At 43.5% G+C, this 26,624-nt stretch overlaps 1 protein-coding gene across 1 annotated transcript; it reads left to right on the top strand.

The window, feature by feature from the left end:
- Nucleotides 1-615: 615 nt before the first annotated feature.
- Nucleotides 616-6,817, top strand: LOC139388769 (superoxide dismutase [Cu-Zn]-like). Its single transcript, XM_071135680.1, has 4 exons — nucleotides 616-779; nucleotides 2,891-3,057; nucleotides 5,763-5,880; nucleotides 6,023-6,817. Exons 1-4 carry the CDS (start codon nucleotides 708-710, stop codon nucleotides 6,128-6,130), a joined length of 465 nt encoding a protein of 154 aa, XP_070991781.1. The 5' UTR covers nucleotides 616-707; the 3' UTR covers nucleotides 6,131-6,817.
- Nucleotides 6,818-26,624: the final 19,807 nt, after the last annotated feature.

Genomic DNA, 26,624 nt, shown 5'->3' on the forward strand with positions numbered 1-26,624 from the left:
CTGCCTGGCCGGTTCCCCTCTCTCCACTGGGATTCTCTGCCTCTGACAGAACTTATTACATGGGCTGAGTCACTGGCTTACTGGTGCTCCTCCATGCCGTTCTTGGGAGGGGTGCGTCACTTGAGTGGGTTGGCTTACTAGTGTAAATCTTGGTGGGGCAATTTTTTTTATGTTTACATGGATGCCAGCAAAGCCACTACACTACACAACACAACACTAAACAATACATTAATTGCACTATAACAGTGACAAACGTTGCCCACAAACTGTTAGGTTTACATAAAGCTGTCCCAACAGCAGTCCCAACATCTTACCACGGCTACACCTGGCTATCAGCGGATCCTTGTCTGGCAGCCATACAGTTCATTCAGCCTCAGGCTAAAACACCTGCAATTTGGAGTTGCCTTTTTATTTTTTTGCTAAACAAGGTGGGGCTCACCTGCCATGAATGACAGGTGGCAACTGTTCGTACATTGCGTTCCCCAGAGTTATATATCGTTGAAACTTGATTTAAACAAGCCTATAAACGAGTGTTCTCATTAGCCAATCAGATCTCTGCTCACCCATCACCTCGCCCCTGATTGGACACTATTATCCCCACGCCCCTGATTGGACACTATTAGATGAAGGAAACTCGACTTCTAGCGTGCAGAAATTTGGTATTCGGGACTTGAGATCTTTAGGTCAGGCAAGTAGGACGTGAAGAGATGGCAATGAAGGCTGTTTGCGTGCTCAAAGGCACCGGTGAAGTTACCGGGACCGTATTCTTTGAGCAGGAGGTAAAATATTTCGTTTATATGGGAAATACATGCAAGCACTTGGAGACGTAGACTGTGTAGATGATGGGGCCTCGTTCAACTAGCTAACGTTAGCAACTTGGCTATCTTAGCTAACTAACGTTGTCAAACTCTTGCAGGTCACTTATGCAACTGTTTTAGTATCATAGATCCCTAGCTATTTTTTTTTTTTGCCTGGCGACGTTTTTAACGCTAACTAGGTAGCTTTTTAAAAATATATCTGCTTAAAAGCAGTTTAATTCAAAGCTCAGTCATTTAGTTGACAGCCTGCAGGCGTTAGCTACTGTAGCCGTAGCATGTCTCCCAGCCTTTTGATACCAGCCGTCTCGTAACCTGTAGTTGCACTTTTAAACCCCTCGTTGTAAATGATTAACTCCATGTAGTTAGATGCCATAGCTAGTAGTCTATAAGCAGGGTAAAGTGGGAATTATATTCATTAAATGCTAACTTGTTCTGCCTGTTATATACTTAATGTTTTAACTAGGGAGTTTGGGGAAAACCAATGCAAACACGTTACTGTAACTAACACGGCGGGGAACAAATTAATAAAAGGCCGACCCCTTTTTTGAAATGATTTTTTATTGCTGAGTCATTGTATCCTGTGCGCCAGTCCGTTTCTGATCTCATGTTAACAGAGAGCAGATATCGGATCAGGCTGGAGTCATTCTGCCGTGTCTCCCCCCTCCACCTCCATTTCCCTTGAACCTGGTGTGTTAATCTGTCATGACCAATGTGCACCGAGAAGGCGTGTGGCCAACAAACTATCGGTGACTGTTGTAACTAGTTCACAGTTGATCTTTCAACATTTCCAAAATGTCTAAAAACAGCTGGTGCTATATACTAGCCTGAGTGTCTGTTTTGTGCTGTCATGCAAAACACTTGATAAATTACGTTCGTAAATTCATTCTGGCTAAAAAAAAACTGCAGAATAACTGAAATAATGGAACGGTTTGAGCTGGTTGGGTGGGTGGTTTGAGATGGGTGGTTGAATACTGATTGGTCGACAGCCGTGGTATATCAGACGTATACCACGTGTATGACAACGTGTGTTTTTTACTGTTCTAATTACATTGGTAACACGTTTAAAAATCTATCCTGAACAAATGTATTCAATTACATGTTTTCTTACTTTATCTATCTAGCCAACAGTTATGTTTCTCCTATTCCCCTCTGATAAGATAAGCATGTTTGTGCATCACTATCTAGCTAGACACCAGCGCTGCTACGAGGCAGTGTTAGCGAGCTACGTTTGCTTTGACTCATTATACATTCAGCAAGCTAGATGGCCAGCTAACTAGTGATTTTTTTTTTTTTAGCATTAGGGGCTAACACATTATTTTGCTAAGGAACGAAACTAGCAGATGGTAGTTGGCAGACAGTAAGACAACTAAATGTGTATAGAATGTTTGTGGAGAGCAGCATGTCACCGAGCCAGTCAAACCATGCTGAGTGAGCAACACAGTCCCACTGGCTCTGTGGTTGAGCCAACTGCTCTCTCCCTTAGGTGCAGGCGGGCACCGAGAGACTGAAAAACACAGCTTTTATCTCAAGGCCATCAGGCTGTTAAAACAGCCACCACTAACATTGAGTGGCTGCTGCCAACATACTGACTCGTCTCTAGCTCACTTTAATAATGGAAAAATTGATGTAATAAATGTGTCACTTTAAACAATGCCGCTTCATATAATGTTTACATACCCTACATTACTCATCTCATATATGCATGTACTGTACTTAATACCATCTACTGCAACTTGCCTATGCCGTTCGGCTATCGCTCATTCATATATTTATTATTCGCTCATTCATATAATAATGTATTATTCTTCACACTTGTGTGTATAAGGTAGTTGTTGTGGAATTGTTAGTTATAACTGCAGGGTCAGAACTAGACGCACAAGCATTTCGCTACACTCGCATTACCATCTGCTAACCATGTGTATGTGACCAATACGATTTGAGGCAGGGCTTGGTGTGGTTAGTGGCATGCAGGAAGAGAGGGGGATAGAGACGACCCGACTAGCAAATGGAGTAATCTATAAAAAACGTACAGTGTGTGTGTGTGTATAGGCCTATAACTTGTCTGTCTGTAGGGTGCCGATGGTCCTGTGAAGCTGATTGGGGAGATCTCGGGTCTGGCCCCGGGGGAACATGGCTTCCACGTCCATGCTTATGGAGACAACACCAACGGCTGTATGAGTGCCGGACCCCACTTCAACCCCCACAACAAGACCCACGGAGGACCCACTGATGCTGTTCGGTTAGTCTGGCCCCCATGACTGAAGGAGTTAGGCCTGATAGACCAGGAGTTTTTTCCAGCTGTTTCATCTACATAATTCAGGGAGGCGACAATTGTGAAACGTCTGGATGGTCCCAGAGGAGAGTTTTTGAAAGCTTTTGTGCTCAATGGCCACACTAGTAATGATTTAATGGTATGGCTGTGTATACTGAGTTGAGTTTGAGTTTATTTTTATTTTTACAGGGACAGTGCACATTAATCAACGTTTCAGTAAAAGTGCCGGTTTTAGCCAGCCGGCGAATTTTCAACCGCAGTCCCTGGGCAGGTTATTAAAAACAATTACAATATAGACAATAGCAGCATAGAACAAGCAAGACATAGCAACATAGGACAAGCAAGACGTAGCATACAGACAGAGCAACATAGGACAAGCAAGACGTAGCATACAGACAGAGCAACATAGGACAAGCAAGACGTAGCATACAGACAGAGCAACATAGGACAAGCAAGACGTAGCATACAGACAGAGCAACATAGGACAAGCAAGACGTAGCATACAGACAGAGCAACATAGGACAAGCAAGACGTAGCATACAGACAGAGCAACATAGGACAAGCAAGACGTAGCATACAGACAGAGCAACATAGGACAAGCAAGACGTAGCATACAGACAGAGCAACATAGGACAAGCAAGACGTAGCATACAGACAGAGCAACATAGAACAAAAAGCAGCAAGACAAAATTCATAAAAGCAACAAAGTGTTTCCACACCTCACAAGCTACAGACAACAGACAACATGGAAAGCGGCAACACACAGCTAGGGACCATGTTCACAAATTTGATTGACCTTTTTGACCTACTGTTCAACACAGTTATACAAAGACCTAATAGAATTGGTTATAATCAAGCACGTAGAATTCTAGTTAATGTAATGAACCTTCGCGTGTTTAACTCTTGTCAGTCTTGCCCTTATTTAATCTTAATAGTCTATGGGACAGACCCACTAAGTGGAGAATCTCTCCATTGCCGTGACTCCTCACATCCTCCCCTCCCCTCAAAAACAATGTTCTGACCTCGTGCAATGTTTTGAGGAGAGAGTGAGGGATTTAGTGTTGGGAGGGGGGGGGTTGAATCGATAGTTAAATATCTGGATATTTTTTTTTGCTCTGATTGTCTGTACTCAAACCAAAATTCCGGTCTTTTTTTCCTTCATAGCTTGTGCTCATCTTCTTTTTATAGGGAGTTAATTTGTTTTCAGTGCTTGTTTATTACTGTGGTTGATCAACATTTGTTCTCATGGCTCTGTCTCGTCCCTCTGCAGCAGGACACATGCTGAGCGATATGTTGGGAGCATTGAATCGTAATACATATCGTGAGATTCGAATCCGTATCGTATTCGGGACCTAACTTATGGTGATCATATTGTATCGTGAGTTCCCCCTGGCAATTCATAGGGAATCAAATAAATGCACAGTTGCGATTCTCCCCCTGATTCTATGCCTCTCGCGTCACATGTCCTTATGTCTGTTAGTTGGCTTGACCAACTGATGCCCAGCAGAACCATCCGGGTGGTAAGATTGCATGGTGGAAGCTCCATGATAGGCTCTCGGGCCTGATCCCCATAAATAGCAGTAACATTAGGAAGTATTCAGACCCCCTTGACTTCTTTTTCAACATTTTTGTTACGTTACAGCCTTATTCTAAAATGGATTATAATTTTAAGTCTATAATTGGACATGATTTGGAAAGGCACTCGTCTATAAGGTCCCACAGTTGACAGTGCATCTCGGTGCAAAAACCAAGCCATGCGGTCGACGGAATTGTCCGTAGGGCGCAAAGACAAGATTGTGTCGAGGCACAGATCTGGGGAAAGCTACCAAAACATGTCTGAAGCATTGAAAGTCCCCAAGAACAGTTGCTTAGTTTGGCTAGAAGGACAGGTCTAGGAAGAAGTTTGGCACCACCAAAACTCTTCCATGTAAGAATGATGGAGGCCACTGTTCTTGGCCCTTCAAAGCTACAGATGTTTGATGGCTTGGTTTTTTTCCTCTGCCGTGCACTGTCAACTGTGGGACTGTATGTATAGACAGGTGTGTGCCTTTCCAAGTCATGTCCAATCAACTGAATTTACCACATGTTTCTACAACTTGATGGGAGTCCACATCTCAAGGATGACCAATGGAAACAGGATGTACCTGAACTCAATTTAGAATCTCATAGCAAAGGGTCTCAATATTTGTTTGTTTCTGGTTTTTCAAAAAATATCTAAACCTGTTTTTAGGTTTGTCATTGTGTATAAATTAATTGCATAATTCTTTTTTTAGAAGGTTGCAAGGGGTCTGAATGCTCTGTAGTCAACGACTCATACGGTCTGAACTGAGACTCGGCGATATGACGTTGCTACGAGCGACCGGATGAGCCGCAGATAAAGAAGATTAAGAGCGCTGCTGCAAGTTGACGGGACCAGAACAGCAGACCATTTTAGCCTCCAATTCACATACTTAGTTGTCGGGAAGAATTTTCTGTTTTTTAGATGCTATGTTGACTCTTATTGGGTAGATCTGTGACGGATTCAAAATGAGATCACATGCAAAAGTAGTGGTTTAGGGAAATGTCAACCACCTACCCTTGGCTCTCATTGTTTTGCTACGGTGTGCACTTTTGGGGGTGGGGGTACACTATTCTAAAACCATTCCTCTGACATATCCTGTCTGTGTTGCTAGGCACGTAGGGGACCTTGGCAACGTGACTGCAGGAGCTGACAATGTGGCTAAGATCAACATCCAGGATAAGATGTTGACTCTCACTGGACCTGACTCTATCATCGGCAGGACCATGGTGGTAAGACCCATTTTTCAGAATTGTATTCCTAATGAACACAACCACACTTAAGGTTTCTCTACATAAACACAACCCTGTTTCACCCTTAATCGCCCCTCTCTGTCCTCGCTCTCTTTTGCGTCCCTCCCCCTTTTATCATTAGATCCATGAGAAGGCTGATGATCTGGGAAAAGGAGGCAACGATGAGAGTCTGAAGACTGGCAACGCTGGCGGTCGGCAGGCCTGTGGAGTGATTGGCATTGCCCAGTAAACAGGACACACTCCCTTACTGGGAGCCCTGGAACACACTAGCCTCTGCTTGAAGACCACTGTAGCTACCGCCGACCCCCCCCCCCCCCCCCAATAGAAGGCTCTGTAAAAATACATTTCTAGCCCAACCCCTACCTAGACCTTTATGACACCTCATCTGACAGAACTGTGTCCCAAATGACCCCCCCTAGTGTTTATGTAGTGCACTACATATGGGTTAGGGTGCCATATGGGACAGAGACCCTGTGTTCTGAGGGCTTTGACTCGGACACACAGGTTGCGGGGGTGACCCAAATGACTCCCTATTTAGACAAGTGCCCTACGGCAGGTACAGACAATCTGGTAGTATTCCATGTAGTCATGGCTCTATGGTAAGCTAGGTGGAAATTTCACCATATTGTTTGTACCTATAAAAAATCAGATCAAGTGCCCTACGATGCAGTGGCTAGGGTTGTTTTGGGATTTGGTTTCTAATGACCGCAGAATATAAAGCGCTTATTTAAAAGTTATCAACCAGTATCTCTGTTGATCCTGCTAAGACTTGTTGCTTCCTGTCTATATGTGAGTCATATTCTGTTGTACGCTGTCCTAAAGCTAGTACAGGGGACATTTTGGGACACATCCATGTATGTTCACTTTGAGTACCAAGCTGCCCCAATAAATAAAAAATGAATTGTCACTGATGAAACTCGATTGTGTTATGTTGCTAGTGGTCATTATTGGCTTGTCACGTCCAGTGGAGGAGATTTGGTTGGAAGTTAACGTGAGACGGGATGGTCGTAGTCGAGGGCTACATCTGTAGGCAGAAATGATTTGGAAATTCTTTTTTTTTTTAATTTTCTGTAGCATCCTGAGTAAGCTTTAGTGCCAGTTTTGAATAGAACCTAGACAAATATTTGTTGACTCAAGTGAAAGGGGGTGTACCAAATATCTCTGCAGTCACTAGGTTGTTGACCGCTGTGTTACTGCTTACAAAAAAAAAGGCCTCTAACTGTCGTACTCTGTAGTACAAGTTTGCGCTTGTCATTATTTTTTGGTGCCACTAGATGGCGCCATCGCCATGTCTGTTCCAGTCACGGAATGGTTGACAGTGAGGAAGAGGTGAAGCTGGCGGGATAACTCAGACGTGTCTCTAACAGGTGGTGTTGATAAAATGCTCCACATGCGAGGACTTTTTTACAATGGAGATGAATGAGTGTAATTTAGTCAACAAAAAAATGACTTATTTGATCAAATATACGTTTCGTAATGCTGAGGTTGTACTGCTATGAGTAGGAAACGTTGACATCCTGGCAACTTGCCGTGAAAACACGACACCGGGGTTGTGCCTGTTCACATGTTGGGCTGTGGCGGTCAACTCTTTTCTTCAGCTGGTGATTTGTTAAGCAAATAACTGCTTGTCTCATGGTAATTTACCATGAATTAACACATTTAACCTCTCCTGTCTTCCACACACAGCCTACAAGCCACTAATGCTGAACTTTGGAACATCTACATATTTAAGTCTAAATTCATTTTCTATAGTCTACACCTTCCCAAATCTTATTTTAGACGGGTCTAAAGACACACGAAGAAAATAGTTATTTCAGAAGAACAGAAGCGTGCTGAGTTGTGTTCGGCTCTGATACATGGCAAGACGAGTTGGTTTAACGATCAGAAAAAGCGCTAGCCTATGTCACTACTATCTCACACAGTACAAACGTTGACCTATTTTATGGGTTAACTTGGCCTTCTGTGCAAAAAAATAAATATTCAGAACATACTTGGATGTGAATACAACCACCCATCCAAAATAGCAATGAGGTTGATGCAACAGATCAGAACGTTCAGTTTGCAATGTTTAGAAACTATTTCTTCACATAAACCCAGCAATGCGTACACGGTAGCAGGCTATACGCGCAAATGTTCCAAAGTGAACTCAATCAGCGGGAAAACACTGTTCTGAAATGACCGCAAATTTAGCATCTAAGCTCCTAGAGTGTGCGGCTCTCTTATTTTCAAGTTTTCTACTCCGCTAGCCAGCACCTCGCCTAAATAGGTGTGTTTTTCTTCTAGAAAATATAAAACCGTATGCCAGGGAAAATGATCTTCCCCCAAACCAGAAACTCAGGCACCGCTTATGTATGCCAGTTAGGTTCTACACCGTTTGTAAAGCAGATTAATGTGCTTAATTTCAATACTTTTATTTGTCTATCAACATTGACAAGGCACTGGGGTCTGACAACTTGGATGGAAAATTACTGAAGATAATAGCGGGCGGTATTGCCACTCCTATTTGCCATATCTTCAATTTAAACTTACTAGAAAGTGTGTGCCCTCAGGTCTGGATGGAAGCAAAAACTATTCCCCTACCTAAGAATAATAAAGTCCCCATTACTGGCTCAAATAGCCGACCAATCAGCCTGTTACCAACCCTTAGTAAACGTCTGGGGAAAATTGTTTGACCAGATAAAATTATATTTTTACAGTAAACAAATTGACAGCAGACTTTCAGCACACTTATAGATAATGACATTCAACAAGCACAGCACTTACACAAATGACTGATGATTGGCTGAGAGAAAATGATGATAAAAATGATTGCGTGGGCGGTTTTGTTAGACTTCAGTGTAGCTTTTGACATTATCGATCATAGTCTGCTGCTGTAAAACTTGTGTTGTGGCTTTACACCCCCCCCCCCCCCCCCCCCCTGCTGTAATGTGGATAAAGAGTTACCTGTCTAACAGAACACAGAGGGTGTTCTAGAATGGAATCCTCTCCAACATAATCCAGGTAACAGAACAGAGGGTGTTCTAGAATGGAAGCCTCTCCAACATAATCCAGGTAACAGAACACAGAGGGTGTTCTAGAATGGAATCCTCTCCAACATAATCCAGGTAACAGAACAGAGGGTGTTCTAGAATGGAAGCCTCTCTAACATAGTCCAGGTAGAATCAGGAATTCCCCAAGGCAGCTGTTGAGGCCCATTACATTTTTAATATTTACTAACGACATGTCTATGTATGCGGATGACTCAGCACTATACACGTCACCTACCACAGCAATGACACTTAAGAGCTGCAGTTCGTTTCTGAGTGGGTGGCAAGGAATGTTAGTCCTAAATATAAAAAAAATAAATAAATAAAAGCATTGTATTTGAGACAAATCATTCACTGAACCCTAAACATCAACTAAATCTTGTAATGAATAATGTGGCAATTGAACAAGTTGAGGTGACTAAACTTCTTGGAGTAACCCTGGATCGTAAACTGTCATGGTCAAAACATATTGATACAACAGTAGCTAAGATGGAGAGAAGTCTGTCCATAATAAAAAGTGTTGCTCTGCATTCTTAACAGCACTATCCACAAGGCAGGTCCTACAGGCCCTAGTTTCTACCTTCTTAACAGCACTATCAACAAGGCAGGTCCTACAGGCCCTAGTTTCTACCTTCTTAACAGCACTATCAACAAGGCAGGTCCTACAGGCCCTAGTTTCTACCTTCTTAACAGCACTATCCACAAGGCAGGTCCTACAGGCCCTAGTTTCTACCTTCTTAACAGCATTATCAACAAGGCAGGTCCTACAGGCCCTAGTTTCTACCTTCTTAACAACACTATCAACAAGGCAGTTCCTACAGGCCCTAGTTTCTACCTTCTTAACCTTCTTAACAGCACTATCAACAAGGCAGTTCCTACAGGCCCTAGTTTCTACCTTCTTAACAACACTATCAACAAGGCAGTTCCTACAGGCCCTAGTTTCTACCTTCTTAACCTTCTTAACAACACTATCAACAAGGCAGGTCCTACAGGCCCTAGTTTCTACCTTCTTAACAACAGTATCAACAAGGCAGGTCCTACAGGCTCTAGTTTCTACCTTCTTAACAACACTATCAACAAGGCAGGTCCTACAGGCCCTAGTTTCTACCTTCTTAACAACACTATCCACAAGGCAGGTCCTACAGGCCCTAGTTTCTACCTTCTTAACAACACTATCAACAAGGCAGGTCCTACAGGCCCTGGTTTCTACCTTCTTAACAACACTATCAACAAGGCAGGTCCTACAGGCCCTAGTTTCTACCTTCTTAACAACACTATCAACAAGGCAGGTCCTACAGGCCCTAGTTTCTACCTTCTTAACAACACTATCAACAAGGCAGGTCCTACAGGCCCTAGTTTCTACCTTCTTAACAACACTATCAACAAGGCAGTTCCTACAGGCTCTAGTTTTGTCACACCTGGACTACTGTTCAGTCGTGTGGTCAGGTGCAACAATGAGGGACTTTGGAAGATTGCAATTGGCTCAGAACAGGGCAGCACGGCTGACCATTTCCCTTGGAGTACACAGAGAGCTAACATTAACCATATGCATCTCAATCTCTCCTGGCTCAAAGTGGAGGACAGATTGATTACATTGCTACTTGTATTTATGAAAGGTATTGACTTGTTGAATGTACCGGACAGCCATGCATACCCCACAAGACATGCCACCAAAGGTCACAGTACTACATAGAGCCATGACTACATGGAACTCTATTCCACAGTACTACATAGAGCCATAACTACATGGAACTCTATTCCACAGTACTACATAGAGCCATGATTACATGGAACTCTATTCCACAGTACTACATAGAGCCATGACTACATGGAACTCTATTCCACAGTACTACATAGAGCCATGACTACATGGAACTCTATTCCACAGTACTACATAGTCATGGCTACATGGAACTCTATTCCACAGTACTACATAGAGCCATGATTACATGGAACTCTATTCCACAGTACTACATAGAGCCATGACTACATGGAACTCTATTCCACAGTACTACATAGAGCCATGACTACATGGAACTCTATTCCACAGTACTACATAGAGCCATGATTACATGGAACTCTATTCCACAGTACTACATAGAGCCATGACTACATGGAACTCTATTCCACAGTACTACATAGAGCCATGACTACATGGAACTCTATTCCACAGTACGACATAGAGCCATGACTACATGGAACTCTATTCCACAGTACTACATAGAGCCATAACTACATGGAACTCTATTCCACAGTACTACATAGAGCCATGACTACATGGAACTCTATTCCACAGTACTACATAGAGCCATGACTACATGAAACTCTATTCCACAGTACTACATAGAGCCATGACTACATGGAACTCTATTCCACAGTACTACATAGAGCCATGACTACATGAAACTCTATTCCACAGTACTACATAGAGCCATGACTACATGGAACTCTATTCCACAGTACTACATCGAGCCATGACTACATGGAACTCTATTCCACAGTACTACATAGAGCCATGACTACATGAAACTCTATTCCACAGTACTACATAGAGCCATGACTACATGGAACTCTATTCCACAGTACTACATAGAGCCATGACTACATGGAACTCTATTCCACAGTACTACATAGAGACATGACTACATGGAACTCTATTCCACGTCATAAAAAATAAAATAAAACAGCTAAGAGTGGGACTGTGAAGCAACACAAGCACAGACACATGCATAGACACACACACTATACACACATGTACGCACGGATTCTGGTTATAGATATGTGGTAGTAGATTTGTGAGTAGAGGCCTGAGGGCACACACTTAATATGTTGTGAAATCTGTTATGAATGAAACGATAGGCTACAATGACTTTTGTCATGATCACACACGTCGCAATGTAACTAAAGGTCGTTGAATGTACTTTTTTCCCGGGGTACCTTAACGTTATGTGGATAGACGCTTGCGGTTGCTAGGTAACGTTGCACCAATCAAAGCATTGGAGCAAAAACGTCGGTGGTCTAAACCATTCATCTTGGGGTGTCGGGGGCGGGATTTAGAGAAATATTACACAATTATATCATTTATAAAATGGTCATATCTGTTGTTGTTTTTTTAGTTTTTTTGTAATACAGACTAGCTCAAAAAATAAGTTAAAATTGACAAATGATCCACAAATGATCCATAATTATTTATTAATTTTGTTTTTTTTGGGGGGGGGGGGGGGGGGGGTGCCAAAAAAAAACAAATTTGTACCTCCTATTTTCCTTTGTTCCAGGCTGCCAAGTGGACACAAGGCTCATTTCAGTCAAGAAGAGGAATAACGTTGCAGCTGGTGGGTGGTAACATTGAAATAAAACCCAGCATTGAAACGAAACAGGCTGAAAGGAATTTGTCAAATAAAAGACACCGCATTCACTCGGCTTTGCCTGATTCCATTATGGCTGCCGTGACTACTTCTATTCTAGCACGAGGACGAAAAAAAACTAACATGAAAGAAACGTGATCTTTTCAATCTCAGCAGGCTACGGTGTGGAATAAATATGCTTTTAGAAGTGCCGTGTTCATTTAATGATTTATCGTTAAGTGTGTTTATCAATGCACCAAGCACCTTTTCCCCCCACTCCTATCGCTCCAGCTTGTTGCGTTGTGGTGGCTATGGACATACGATTCATGGAAGGGTTTTTGAAACCTCTAACCCTGACAATTTTCCTGTTAAATGTATGGGTACGCTAGCAATGCCTGACACTCTTGACTTGGATGGGAACAGCCCTTTATGGATGATTTGTCTATGGTTGGTTGTGCCTGTCGGTTTCTCTTTAAGCAAATTTCTAAATACAATCGTGTGAAAAACTTAGTTTGTAAAGGAGGCGTTGTCATTACTAATTACTAATTGTCTCATCTGACCAGAGTACCTTCTTCCATAGGTTTGAGGAGTTTCCCCACAGGCTTTTTGGCGAACACCAAACGTGTTTGCTTTTTTTCCTCTTTAAGCAATGGCTTTTTTTCTGGCCACTCTTCCATGAAGCCCAGCTCTTTGGAGTGTACGGCTTAAAGTGGTCCTATGGACAGATACTCCAATCTCACTGTGGAGATTTGCTGCTACTTCGGGGTTCTCTCTGGTCTCTTTGTTGCCTCTCTGATTAATGCCCTCCTTGCCTGGCCCGTAGGTTTTGTTGGGCAGCCCTCTCTTGGCAGGTTTGTTGTGGTGCCATATTCTTTCTGTTTTTTAATAATGGATTTAATGGTGCTCCGTGGGATGTTCAAAGTTTCAGATATTTTTGTATAACCCTGATATGTACTTCTCCACAACTTTGTCCCTGGAGAGCTCCTTGGTCTTCATGGTACCGCTTGCTTAGTGGTGTTGCAGACTCCGGGGCCTTTCAGAACAGGTGTATATATACTGAGATCATGTGACAGATCATGTGACAGATCATGTGACACTTAGATTGCACACAGTTGGACTTTATTTAACTAATTATTCGACTTCTGAATGTAATATGTTACACCAGGTCTTATTTAGGGGCTTCATAGCGAAGGGGGTGAATACATATGTACGCACCACTTTTCAGTTTTTAATTTCTTTAACATTTTTTGAAACAAGTAATTTTTTTCATTTCACTTCACCAATTTGGACTATTTTGTGTCTGTCCATTACATGAAATCCAAATAAAAATCTATTTACATTATAGGTTGTAATGCAACAAAATAGGAAAAACGCCAAGGGGGATGAATACATTTGCAAGCCACTGTAGGTATTTTAACATTATAATTTATTTTTACACACAAACATTTTTGGGAGGTTAATAAAATATTGAATCAGTCATCTTCCTCAAATGAAGGGGATGATGACAATCTTTGCGAGAGGGAGGGAATCCTCTCATTTCATTGGTCCTCAACTCGATAAATGGAACACCGGAACAGGTTAGTTGTGAAGGATTCGTTGCCATAGAAATGTACCTGTCTAAAAGGTGTGCCACTTTTTATCCCGAGTTCAGATTAGAGTTGATCAAAGTCTCCCAACAGTTCTCTGGTGCTGAGAGACAGGTTTTCTGACACTAGAGGGCGGTGTAGAGCTGTGCCTGATAACAGGTAGACAGACTACTGTGGATCTACAGGCTTGAACACGGCACACTGTTCAAAGTAGTGCGCTATGTAACAAACAGGGTGCCCTTTGGGGGACTGTCTGAATGTACAGAATGTTTTTCTGAGATGCTTTTAGTCCCATGTTCACTAGGAAACTGATGACCTGTCGATGCTTTAGAAAGACTGATCAACAAGTTCCTCAACATGTCCTCTTGATAAAGGTGACTTTCCCCCCCCTCTTATTGTAGAAACAACACCGTGTGTAGTAGTGTTACCATCTACACAGTGTTACCGTCTACACAGTGTTACCGTCTACACAGTGTTACCGTCTGCACAGTGTTACCGTCTGCACAGTGTTACCGTCTACACAGTGTTACCGTCTACACACTGTTGCCGTCTGCACAGTGTTACCGTCTACACAGGGTTACCGTCTACACAGTGTTACCGTCTACACAGTGTTACCGTCTGCACAGGGTTACCGTCTACACAGTGTTGCCATAGAGTTATCATTGAAGTACACATACAGTGCCTTCGGAAAGTGTTCAGACCCCTTGACACCCCCCCCCCCCCAAAATGACATTACAGCCTTATTCTAAAATGTATTCAATAGTTTTTTCCCCTCATCAATATACACACAATATCCCATAATTGCATTTTTACGAACTTTAATATATATATTTTTTTTTTATATCGCATTTACATAAGTATTCAGACCCTTTACTCAATACTTTGTTGAAGCACCTTTGGCAGTGATTACAGCATCGAGTCTTCTTGGGTCTGATGCTACAAGCTTGGCACACCTGTATTTGGGGAGTTTCTCCCATTCTTCTCTGCAGATCCTCTCAAGCTCTGTCAGGTTGGATGGGGAGCTTTGCTGCACAGCTATTTTCAGGTCTCTCCATAGATGTTAATTCAGGTTCAAGTCTGGGCTCTGGCTGGGCCACTCAAGGACATTCAGAGACTTGTCCCAAAGCCACTCCTGCATTGTCTTGGCTGTGTGCTTAGGGTCGTTGTCCTGTTGGAAGGTGAAACTTCACCCCAGTCTGAGGTGCTGAGCGCTCTGTAGCAGGTTTTCATCAAGGATCTCTCTGTACTTTTCCCCATTCATCTTTACCTCAACCCTGACTAGTCTCCCAGTCCCTGCCGCTGAAAAACATCCCCACAGCATGATGACTCCCATCAAGTTGTAGAAACATCTCAACATCTCAAGGATGATCAATGGAAACAGGAAGCACCTGAGCTCAATTTAGAGTCTCATAGCAAAGGGTCTGAATACTTATTTACATAAGGTAAGGTAAGGGGCTGAAAACGAATGTTCTGTTTTTTTTTATTTGTAATAAATTCGCAAACATTTCTAAAAACATGTTTTCGCTTTGTCTATGGGGTATTTGTGTGTAGATTCCTGAGGATTTATTTATTTTTAATCCATTTTAGAATCAGGCTGTCATGTAACAAACTGTGGAAGAAGTCAAGGGGGTCTGAATCCTTTCCGAAGGCCCTGTAAAAACAACTTAACGTAAAGAAATGTCCCTATAGAAGAGTACAACACCGACTGACCATAAACACAGCGTTTCCTTTTGTGTTTTGATAGGGTCTCATACGGTTCAGTTGGTAGAGCGTGGTGCTTGCAATGCCGGGGTTGTGGGTTCAAATCCCTACGAGGGACCAGTATGAAATAGAAAGGGGGAAAAAATGCATTTATCTACTGTAAGTCACTCTGGATAAGAGTGTCTGTCTGCTAAATGAATCAAATGAAAGATATTTCAAGAACCCATTACTAAAAAAAAAATGTAATCTCCTCATTAACATACCCAACGTTGCCTTTCTTGAAAGAAGCCAGTTGAATATGGATTCTCATCTCAATGCGGACTATAGTTGATTACATGCACCTGAGCACTACAGAATGGTCTATATAAGAAATCTATGGTGTTTTTAGTGTGGCTTGCGAAGCAACAGTCCCCACTTTTTAAATCTTCGACATGCTTCTGACTTATTTGGAACGCAACTCCTCATACACCTAGATGCTAGAAATGTAATGCAAACTTATATGGATATTACAGGTCTTATATATATACATATACATATACATATATATATATACATATACATATATATGGATTCTCATCTCAATGCAGACTATAGTTGATTCCATGCAGTCATGCACACAGTGCCTTCAGAAAGGAGTTCAATACTTAATGACTCAAGACATTTCAGATTTTCATTTTTAATTAATTTGTAAAAATAAAATAATAAAAAATGTTTTCTAAAATCGTAATTTCACTTTGGCATTATGGGTTATTGTGTGTAGATTTTTTTTAAATACTTTTTTAAAAATCCGTTTTGAATTCAGGCTGTAACACAACAAAATGTGGAAAAAAGTCAAGAGGTGTGAATACTTCCTGAAAGGCTCTGTGTATGGAAGTAGTTTAATGCCCCCAAAAAGGCTTAAATGTGGGTAGAAAATAATACAAATTTCCTGAGCTTTCATATATCTCTCAGATATAGGACATTTAAAAACAAACTTCCATTTGTATTCATTTTTCGACTGTCTGTTTTGCCAGGTATGAATTTGTTATTCAATGTGTTTCTACGGGCCTAATAGCAGTAAGGCCAAATTCAATGTTTTATCAAAAAAAAAATTGATCGGTCCTAAAACTCTAAATCAAATAGCTAAATGATCCTTGGTACGACCGTCCTAAAAAAATTCCATATGTCCGCTGATTAGAAACACATCCTCGGCCCTTAAACATTACGCTATTTATATCACTACATAAAACGCCCAAAACTGAGTGAGTAAACCCCCCCAAAAAAGTTGGGCACGTACTCTACACATAGACGACCTGCAGTTTTGAGCTCGTGGGCAAATAGCAGGGGACAAACAAAAAAACGGTTGCCTTGGCAACGGTGCAGAACCGAGCAGCGCAGCCACAGGCACCACTCCCCCCTTCCCCACCCCCCCTCAGCACTGAGTTCGTTCTCTATCTCACAGAGGCAACAAAAAAATAAAAATAAAATAAATACACACATTGAGGAAAATCTTGTAAACAATAACTACTAAAGGAGAGGCCAGAAACCCCCTTTTTTCTTCTTCTTGCAGACCTCTGCAGAAATGGTGATGTGAGAAAGAAAGAGAGAGGTAGCTAGACAACCCAGACAGCACTATGATACAAATAAACCTCTACAAGAATGACATCTTTTTCCCAGCTTTTTGTTTTTACAAACAGCTAATATTCTGACCCCTTTCCCCAACAAAATAGACAAAAAGGTAGATAGAGCATATGAAATCTTCCTCTACTTCTCAGGCTTTTCACATCTGAAATCAGAACAAAAAAATATATTCTACCAATCGAACAATATATGAGGAACTGTTTTGAGGAACTGACTACTTTTCTTAATAACTTTTTTTTTTAAAAACGTCTTGCATTTCAGAATATTAAATCGTTCTCTACTTCTTTGGCTATTCACATCTAAAATCAGAACACGTTTCTCCACTACCACAAACATACTGTTAAAGAACTAAACTAAACCACAGGTTTACTTAATGTAAAGTTACCATCTAGTTATGATTTTAGTCTGGGATTGAAAAAGTCATGGTGTCTCTGCTCTTCGTTTCATACAAACACACACTTTCCCCAAAATCTGGAGTGGGTGGATGTCTCTTCCTCACTAACATCCGACTTAATATTTTATATTGCTATCAGACAGCTGTGGCCTAATTTCGCCGATACACACACAGCTGGCCAGCGTATGGCTGCTGGAAACAACATGCTCCAAGAGCCTTTAGTTCTTTTCATGGGAAAATGTCTATGTCCTCCCTCATCCTATTCTCTCCTCCCCGTTTCTCATTTCCTCTCCCCTTTGCTCTTCTCCCTTCCTATCTCTTCTCCTTTCCTTTCCTATCTCTTCTCCTTTCCTATCCTCTCCTCCCCGTTTCTCATTTCCTCTCCCCTTTGCTCTTCTCCCTTCCTATCTCTTCTCCTTTCCTTTCCTATCTCTTCTCCTTTCCTATCCTCTCCTCCCCGTTTCTCATTTCCTCTCCCCTTTGCTCTTCTCCCTTCCTATCTCTTCTCCTTTCCTATCCTCTCCTCCCCGTTTCTCATTTCCTCTCCCCTTTGCTCTTCTCCCTTCCTATCTCTTCTCCTTTCCTTTCCTATCTCTTCTCCTTTCCTATCCTCTCCTCCCCTTTTCTCATTTCCTCTCCCCTTTGCTCTTCTCCCTTCCTATCTCTTCTCCTTTCCCTTCCTATCTCTTCTCCTTTCCTTTCCTATCTCTTCTCCTTTCCTATCCTCTCCTCCCCGTTTCTCATTTCCTCTCCCCTTTGCTCTTCTCCCTTCCTATCTCTTCTCCTTTCCTATCCTCTCCTCCCCGTTTCTCATTTCCTCTCCCCTTTGCTCTTCTCCCTTCCTATCTCTTCTCCTTTCCTATCCTCTCCTCCCCGTTTCTCATTTCCTCTCCCCTTTGCTCTTCTCCCTTCCTATCTCTTCTCCTTTCCTTTCCTATCTCTTCTCCTTTCCTATCCTCTCCTCCCCTTTTCTCATTTCCTCTCCCCTTTGCTCTTCTCCCTTCCTATCTCTTCTCCTTTCCCTTCCTATCTCTTCTCCTTTCCTTTCCTATCTCTTCTCCTTTCCTATCCTCTCCTCCCCTTTTCTCATTTCCTCTCCCCCTTGCTCTTCTCCCTTCCCCTCTCTTCTCCTTACCTATCCCCTCCTCCCCTTTTCTCTCCTCTCTCTTTCTCTCCTGTTCTCCCCCCCCCCTTTCCCTCTATTCTCTCTAGGGGTAATGAAAGATTGGAGAGCCTTCGATAGAGAAAAAAGCCCTTGGGAACAGATGGAGGCAGGCTATAGAACGCTCATGAAATTGTTGGCATTGAAAATGCATGAACCGTAATGATGGTTAGGCAAGCTATAGGGAGTGCAGCCGCAATTGAAGGAATTGGAATTGACCCCCACCCAACTCTGACCGACACACACACACACACACACACACACACACACACACACACACACACACACAACATTTGCACATTATTCTTTAAAAAAAATCTTAAAACTCTGTCAAATTGGTTATTGATCATTGCTAGACAACCATTTTCAGGTCTTGCGATACATTTTCAAGCAGATTTAAGTCAAAACACTCTTGGTTCTTGGTAAGTAACTCCAGTGTATATTTGGTCTTGTGGTTTATGTTATTGTCCTGCTTTCAGGTGAATTCGTCTCCCAGTGTCTGGTGGAAAGCAGACTGAACCAGGTTTTCTTCTAGGATTCTGCCTGTGCTAAGCTCCATTCCATTTATTTTTTATCCCGAAAAACTCCCCAGTCCTTAGCGATGACAAGCATACCCATAACATGATGCAGCCACCACTATGCTTGAAAATATGGAGAGTGGTACTCAGTAATGTGTTGTATTGGATTTGCCCTAAACGTAACACTTTGCATTTAAGACAAAAAGTAAATTGCTTTGCCACATTTTTCGCAGTATTACTTTAGTGTCTTGTTGCAAACAGGATGCATGTTTTGGAATATTTTTTATTCTGTACAGACTTCCTTCTTTTCATTCTACTCTCTAAGAGTTTTAAAGCCACCATTGGCCTCATGGTGAAATCTCTGAGCGGTTTCCTTCCTCTCCGGCAACTGAGTTAGGAAGGACGCCCGTGTCTTTGTGGTGACTGGGTGATACACCATACAAAGTGTAATGAATAACTTTACCATGCTCCAAGGGATATTCAATGTCTGCTTTTTGATTTGTACCCATCTACCAGTAGGTGCCCTTCTTTGCAAGGCATTGGAAAACCTCCCTAGTCTTTGTTCAAAAATAAAAAATCTGGTTAAATTAAAACACTATTTTTGCACACTGAGTCCATTCAACTTGTTAAGCTTTTTTTTATTTTTATCCCTGAACATATTTAGGCTTGCAATTACAAAGCGTTTGAATATTTATTGACTCGAGACGTTAAAAATGTCTAAAATCATAATACGCAATTTAATCCATTTTTTTTTAAAGTCAAGGGGTGTATTTGTGGTTTATTATAGATCCCCATTAGTTCCTGCCAAGGCAGCAGCTACTCTTCCTGGGGTTTATTATGGATCCCCATTAGTTCCTGCCAAGGCAGCAGCTACTCTTCCTGTGGTTTATTATGGATCCCCATTAGTTCCTGCCAAGGCAGCAGCTACTCTTCCTAGGGTTTATTATAGATCCCCATTAGTTCCTGCCAAGGCAGCAGCTACTCTTCCTGGGGTTTATTATGGATCCCCATTAGTTCCTGCCAAGGCAGCAGCTACTCTTCCTGGGGTTTATTATGGATCCCCATTAGTTCCTGCCAAGGCAGCAGCTACTCTTCCTGTGGTTTATTATGGATCCCCATTAGTTCCTGCCAAGGCAGCAGCTACTCTTCCTAGGGTTTATTATAGATCCCCATTAGTTCCTGCCAAGGCAGCAGCTACTCTTCCTGGGGTTTATTATGGATCCCCATTAGTTCCTGCCAAGGCAGCAGCTACTCTTCCTGGGGTTTAATATGGATCCCCATTAGTTCCTGCCAAGGCAGCAGCTACTCTTCCTGGGGTTTATTATGGATCCCCATTAGTTCCTGCCAAGGCAGCAGCTACTCTTCCTGAGGTTTATTATAGATCCCCATTAGTTCCTGCCAAGGCAGCAGCTACTCTTCCTGGGGTTTATTATGGATCCCCATTAGTTCCTGCCAAGGCAGCAGCTACTCTTCCTGTGGTTTATTATGGATCCCCATTAGTTCCTGCCAAGGCAGCAGCTACTCTTCCTAGGGTTTATTATAGATCCCCATTAGTTCCTGCCAAGGCAGCAGCTACTCTTCCTAGGGTTTATTATAGATCCCCATTAGTTCCTGCCAAGGCAGCAGCTACTCTTCCTGGGGTTTATTATGGATCCCCATTAGTTCCTGCCAAGGCAGCAGCTACTCTTCCTGGGGTTTATTATGGATCCCCATTAGTTCCTGTCAAGGCAGCAGCTACTCTTCCTGGGGTTTATTATGGATCCCCATTAGTTCCTGCCAAGGCAGCAGCTACTCTTCCTGGGGTTTATTATTAAAAACATTATGTCACATTGGTAACAATGATTCAGGAGACAGGCGGAGAGGAATGCGTAATAGTTTTTTTTCCACCTTTATTTAACCAGATGAGGCCAGTCGAGAACAAGTTCTCATTTACAACTGCGACCTGGCCAAGATGAACTACGGCGTGCCGTGCAAGGACACGGGGACGAAGACCAAACAAAAACACAGGGTTGAACCCCAAACAAAAGAGCGAGGAATAAATAACACTACGGGACGAGACCCGTAATCATCGGTGCAATCCACAATGGCACGAAAGCCCAAAAAACACACAGCGCAGGTACTCACACGCACCAACGGACATTGTAACAATAAACGACGGCACCGTGGTGAACAAAAGGGCACGTATGTACAAGTACAATCAGCGGGAATAGGGGACAAAGTGGGTCGTGAGGAAAGTTCCAGAAGGATCCGTGAAACATTACAAAACATTCACCGATTTCACAACACACTGTGTGCCCTCAGGCCCTTACTCCACCACTACCACATATCTACAGTACTAAATCTAAGTACCGAGTGTATGTATAGTGTGTATGTTATCGTGTGTGTTTGTGTGTGTGGGTGTTTGTGTGTGTGTGATTGTGTGTGTGTGTGTGTGTGTGGGTGTGTGATTTTGTGTGTGTGTGTGTGTGTGTGTGTTTGTGTGGGTGTGTGGGTGTGTGATTTTGTGTGTGTGTGTGTGTGTGTTTGTGTGGGTGTGTGATTTTGTGTGTGTGGGTGTTTGTGTGGGTGTGTGATGGTGTGTGGGTGTGTGATTGTGTGTGTGTGTGGGTATGTGATTGTGTGTGTGTGTGTTTTATGTACGTGTGTGCATGGGCTTGCAGGATAGGAATTCATAGAACCGGTCTTAAGTGATGGTTGCTGAGATGAGATGAGAAAGACAGACAGAGAGGAAGTCAGGAGTGCAGCACACTGTAGGTACAGACAGAGAGCATCATGTATAAATAGCCTGTAGTGTGATGGAGATGGATGTTTGAGAGAGAGAGAGAGAGAGACAGAGAGAGAGACAGAGAGAGAGACAGAGAGAGAGAGAGAGAGAGAGAGAGAGACAGAGAGAGAGAGACAGAGAGAGAGAGACAGAGAGAGAGAGACAGAGAGAGACAGAGAGAGACAGAGAGAGACAGAGAGAGAGAGACAGAGAGAGACAGAGAGAGAGAGACAGAGAGAGACAGAGAGAGAGAGACAGAGAGAGACAGAGAGAGAGACAGAGAGAGAGACAGAGAGAGAGATAGAGAGAGAGAGAGAGAGAGAAGAGTCATGGAGACTAGAGGGAATGTGGAGGGGTGGAGAGAGGAGGAGAAATGAATAATACAATATAATGCCAGTCGGTGGCACGACTGTGTAAGAACGTTTCAGGAGAATGGTTACATGTGTTGGTGAGGCAGGAGAATGGTTACCTGTGTTGGTGAGGCAGGAGAATGGTTATGGTTACCTGTGTTGGTGAGGCAGGAGAATGGTTACCTGTGTTGGTGATGCCTGTGTTGGTGAGACCTGTGTTTGTGAGGCAGGAGAATGGTTACCTGTGTTGGTGAGGCAGGAGTATGGTTATCTGTGTTGGTGAGGCAGGAGAATGGTTACCTGTGTTGGTGAGGCAGGAGAATGGTTACCTGTGTTGGTGAGGCCTGTGTTGGTGAGACCTGTGTTGGTGAGGCACGAGAATGGTTACCTGTGTTGGTGAGGCAGGAGAATGGTTACCTGTGTTGGTGAGGCAGGAGAATGGTTATGGTTACCTGTGTTGGTGAGGCAGGAGAATGGTTACCTGTGTTGGTGAGGCCTGTGTTGGTGAGACCTGTGTTGGTGAGGCACGAGAATGGTTACCTGTGTTGGTGAGGCAGGAGAATGGTTACCTGTGTTGGTGAGGCAGGATAATGGTTACCTGTGTTGGTGAGGCAGGAGAGTGGTTACCTGTGTTGGTGAGGCAGGAGAGTGGTTACCTGTGTTGGTGAGGCAGGAGAGTGGTTACCTGTGTTGGTGAGGCAGGAGAGTGGTTACCTGTGTTGGTGAGGCCTGTGTTGGTGAGACCTGTGTTTCTGAGGCAGGAGAATGGTTACCTGTGTTGTCCTCGGTGTATCTGATAAGTCGTCAGTGTATCTGATAAGTCGTCTGTGTATCTGATAAGTCGTCAGTGTATCTGATAAGTCGTCAGTGTATCTGATAAGTCCTCGGTGTATCTGATAAGTCCTCGGTGTATAAGTCCTCGGTGTATTTGAACCTTCAGTAAACAACCTTTCCCTCTTTAGCTCATCTGAACATCTCTGAGTTTCAATGTTCAGAGCCTTTCTTCAGGGCGTTGTCATCATAACCTGTTTTACACTCAAAGTGGAGTTTCATATCATAACCTATATATAGGTTAGTTAGTCATAGTGTTTGCGTTTTTATGTGGAAGATGTTGCGTGTGTGGTTTCATATCACAACCTGTAACTATCTGAGAAAATAATCCTACTGTGTCGTCATGGTTTCATACATCCTACCGTGTCATCATACTGAACAGCGTGACTCCTGTCTGATGAGCCAGTAACAGCTTGGCCACTGTCTGATGAGCCAGGAACAGCTTGACCCCTGTCTGATGAGCCAGGAACAGCTTGACCACTGTCTGATGAGCCAGGAACAGCTTGACCACTGTCTGAAGAGCCAGGAACAGCTTGGCCACTGTCTGATGAGCCAGGAACAGCTTGACCCCTGTCTGATGAGCCAGGAACAGCTTGACCACTGTCTGATGAGCCAGGAACAGCTTGACCACTGTCTGAAGAGCCAGGAACAGCTTGGCCACTGTCTGATGAGCCAGGAACAGCTTGACCCCTGTCTGATGAGCCAGGAACAGCTTGACCCCTGTCTGATGAGCCAGGAACAGCTTGACCACTATCTGATGAGCCAGGAACAGCTTGGCCCCTGTCTGATGAGCCAGGAACAGCTTGACCCCTGTCTGATGAGCCAGGAACAGCTTGACCCCTGTCTGATGAGCCAGGAACAGCTTGACACCTGTCTGATGAGCCAGGAACAGCTTGACCACTGTCTGATGAGCCAGGAACAGCTTGGCCACTGTCTGATGAGCCAGGAACAGCTTGACCCCTGTCTGATGAGCCAGGAACAGCTTGACCACTGTCTGATGAGCCAGGAACAGCTTGACCCCTGTCTGATGAGCCAGGAACAGCTTGGCCACTGTCTGATGAGCCAGGAACAGCTTGACCCCTGTCTGATGAGCCAGGAACAGCTTGACCACTGTCTGATGAGCCAGGAACAGCTTGACCACTGTCTGAAGAGCCAGGAACAGCTTGGCCACTGTCTGATGAGCCAGGAACAGCTTGACCCCTGTCTGATGAGCCAGGAACAGCTTGACCACTGTCTGATGAGCCAGAAACAGCTTGACCACTGTCTGAAGAGCCAGGAACAGCTTGGCCACTGTCTGATGAGCCAGGAACAGCTTGACCCCTGTCTGATGACCCAGGAACAGCTTGACCCCTGTCTGATGAGCCAGGAACAGCTTGACCACTATCTGATGAGCCAGGAACAGCTTGGCCCCTGTCTGATGAGCCAGGAACAGCTTGACCCCTGTCTGATGAGCCAGGAACAGCTTGACCCCTGTCTGATGAGCCAGGAACAGCTTGACACCTGTCTGATGAGCCAGGAACAGCTTGACCACTGTCTGATGAGCCAGGAACAGCTTGGCCACTGTCTGATGAGCCAGGAACAGCTTGACCCCTGTCTGATGAGCCAGGAACAGCTTGACCACTGTCTGATGAGCCAGGAACAGCTTGACCCCTGTCTGATGAGCCAGGAACAGCTTGACCACTGTCTGATGAGCCAGGAACAGCTTGACCACTGTCTGATGAGCCAGGAACAACAGGACTGTTGTCTGATCGGCACTTTTACATTACAACAATAAAATCTCTAAATAAATAGCAACCAGGATGCATTAATGGGCAGGAATGATTACAGTGAAACCACAGATGCTATAGAGATATTCAAGGGATCACATCTGATCAGTGAAACCACGGACTCCATAGAGATATTCAAGGGATCACATCTGATCAGTGAAACTACGGACTCCATAGAGATATTTAAGGGATAACATCTGATCAGTGAAACCACGGACTCCGTAGAGATATTCAAGGGATCACATCTGATCAGTGAAACCACGGACTCCATGGAGATATTCAAGGGATCACATCTGATCAGTGAAACCACGGACTCCATAGAGATATTCAAGGGATCACATCTGATCAGTGAAACCACAGACTCCATAGAGATATTCAAGGGATCACATCTGGTAGAGATATTCAAGGGGTCACATCTGGTAGAGATATTCAAGGGATCACATCTGATCAGTGAAACCACGGACTCCATAGAGATATTCAAGGGATCACATCTGGTAGAGATATTCAAGGGATCACATCTGGTAGAGATATTTAAGGGATCACATCTGATCAGTGAAACCACGGACTCCATAGAGATATTCAAGGGATCACATCTGATCAGTGAAACCACGGACTCCATAGAGATATTCAAGGGATCACATCTGGTCAGTGAAACCACAGACTCCATAGAGATATTCCAGGGATCACATCTGATCAGTGAAACCACGGACTCCGTAGAGAGTTTCAAGGGATCACATCTGATCAGTAAAACCACGGACTCCATAGAGAGTTTCAAGGGATCACATCTGATCAGTGAAACCACAGACTCCATAGAGATATTTAAGGCATCCCATCTGATCAGTGAAACCACGGACTCCATAGAGATATTCAAGGGATCACATCTGATCAGTGAAACCACGGACTCCGTAGAGATATTCAAGGGATCACATCTGATCAGTGAAACAACGGACTCCATAGAGATATTCAAGGGATCACATCTGATCAGTGAAACCACGGACTCCATAGAGATATTCAAGGGATCACATCTGATCAGTGAAACCACGGACTCCATAGAGATATTCAAGGGATCACATCTGATCAGTGAAACCACGGACTCCGTAGAGATATTCAAGGGATCACATCTGGTAGAGATATTCAAGGGATCACATCTGGTAGAGATATTCAAGGGATCACATCTGATTAGTGAAACCACGGACTCCGTAGAGATATTCAAGGGATCACATCTGGTCAGTGAAACCACGGATGCTAAAGATAATTGAGAATAGCAGGATTCTCCTTTCACAATTCAATGGTAACGTTTATATGTTACCGTTAATTACTGTTACAGTGGAGTGTTTACCCCTAAAACACACACACACACACACACACACACACACACACACACACACACACACACACACACACACACACACACACACACACACACACACACACACACACACACACACCCAGTAGGGGCCAGACAGTGGTTGCCTAGCAATGCGGGGCAGCTGAGGGTGGATCCCCAGGAGTTTAGACTAGAGGTGACTCAGAAGGGGAAGTGCTGTTAGGGTTATGTAAGAGAAAGAGAGTGTGTGTGTGTGTGTTAATATTCCCATATGTGTGTGCAACTGTGTGTGTGTTTGTGTGTGTGTGTGTGTGTGTGTGTGTGTGTGTGTGTG

This window comes from Oncorhynchus clarkii, chromosome 29 (genome assembly GCF_045791955.1).
Source record: "Oncorhynchus clarkii lewisi isolate Uvic-CL-2024 chromosome 29, UVic_Ocla_1.0, whole genome shotgun sequence".
NCBI lineage: Eukaryota > Metazoa > Chordata > Actinopteri > Salmoniformes > Salmonidae > Oncorhynchus > Oncorhynchus clarkii.

What these genes read in the sequence shown, in the direction of transcription:
- LOC139388769 (XM_071135680.1), top strand. Translation starts at nt 708, where the DNA reads ATGGCAATGAAGGCTGTTTGCGTGCTCAAAGGCACCGGTGAAGTTACC. An exon ending in GGACCCACTGATGCTGTTCG is followed by an intron (nt 3,058 to 5,762) that starts GTTAGTCTGGCC and finishes CTGTGTTGCTAG; the next exon opens with GCACGTAGGGGACCTTGGCA. An exon ending in TCATCGGCAGGACCATGGTG is followed by an intron (nt 5,881 to 6,022) that starts GTAAGACCCATT and finishes TTTTATCATTAG; the next exon opens with ATCCATGAGAAGGCTGATGA.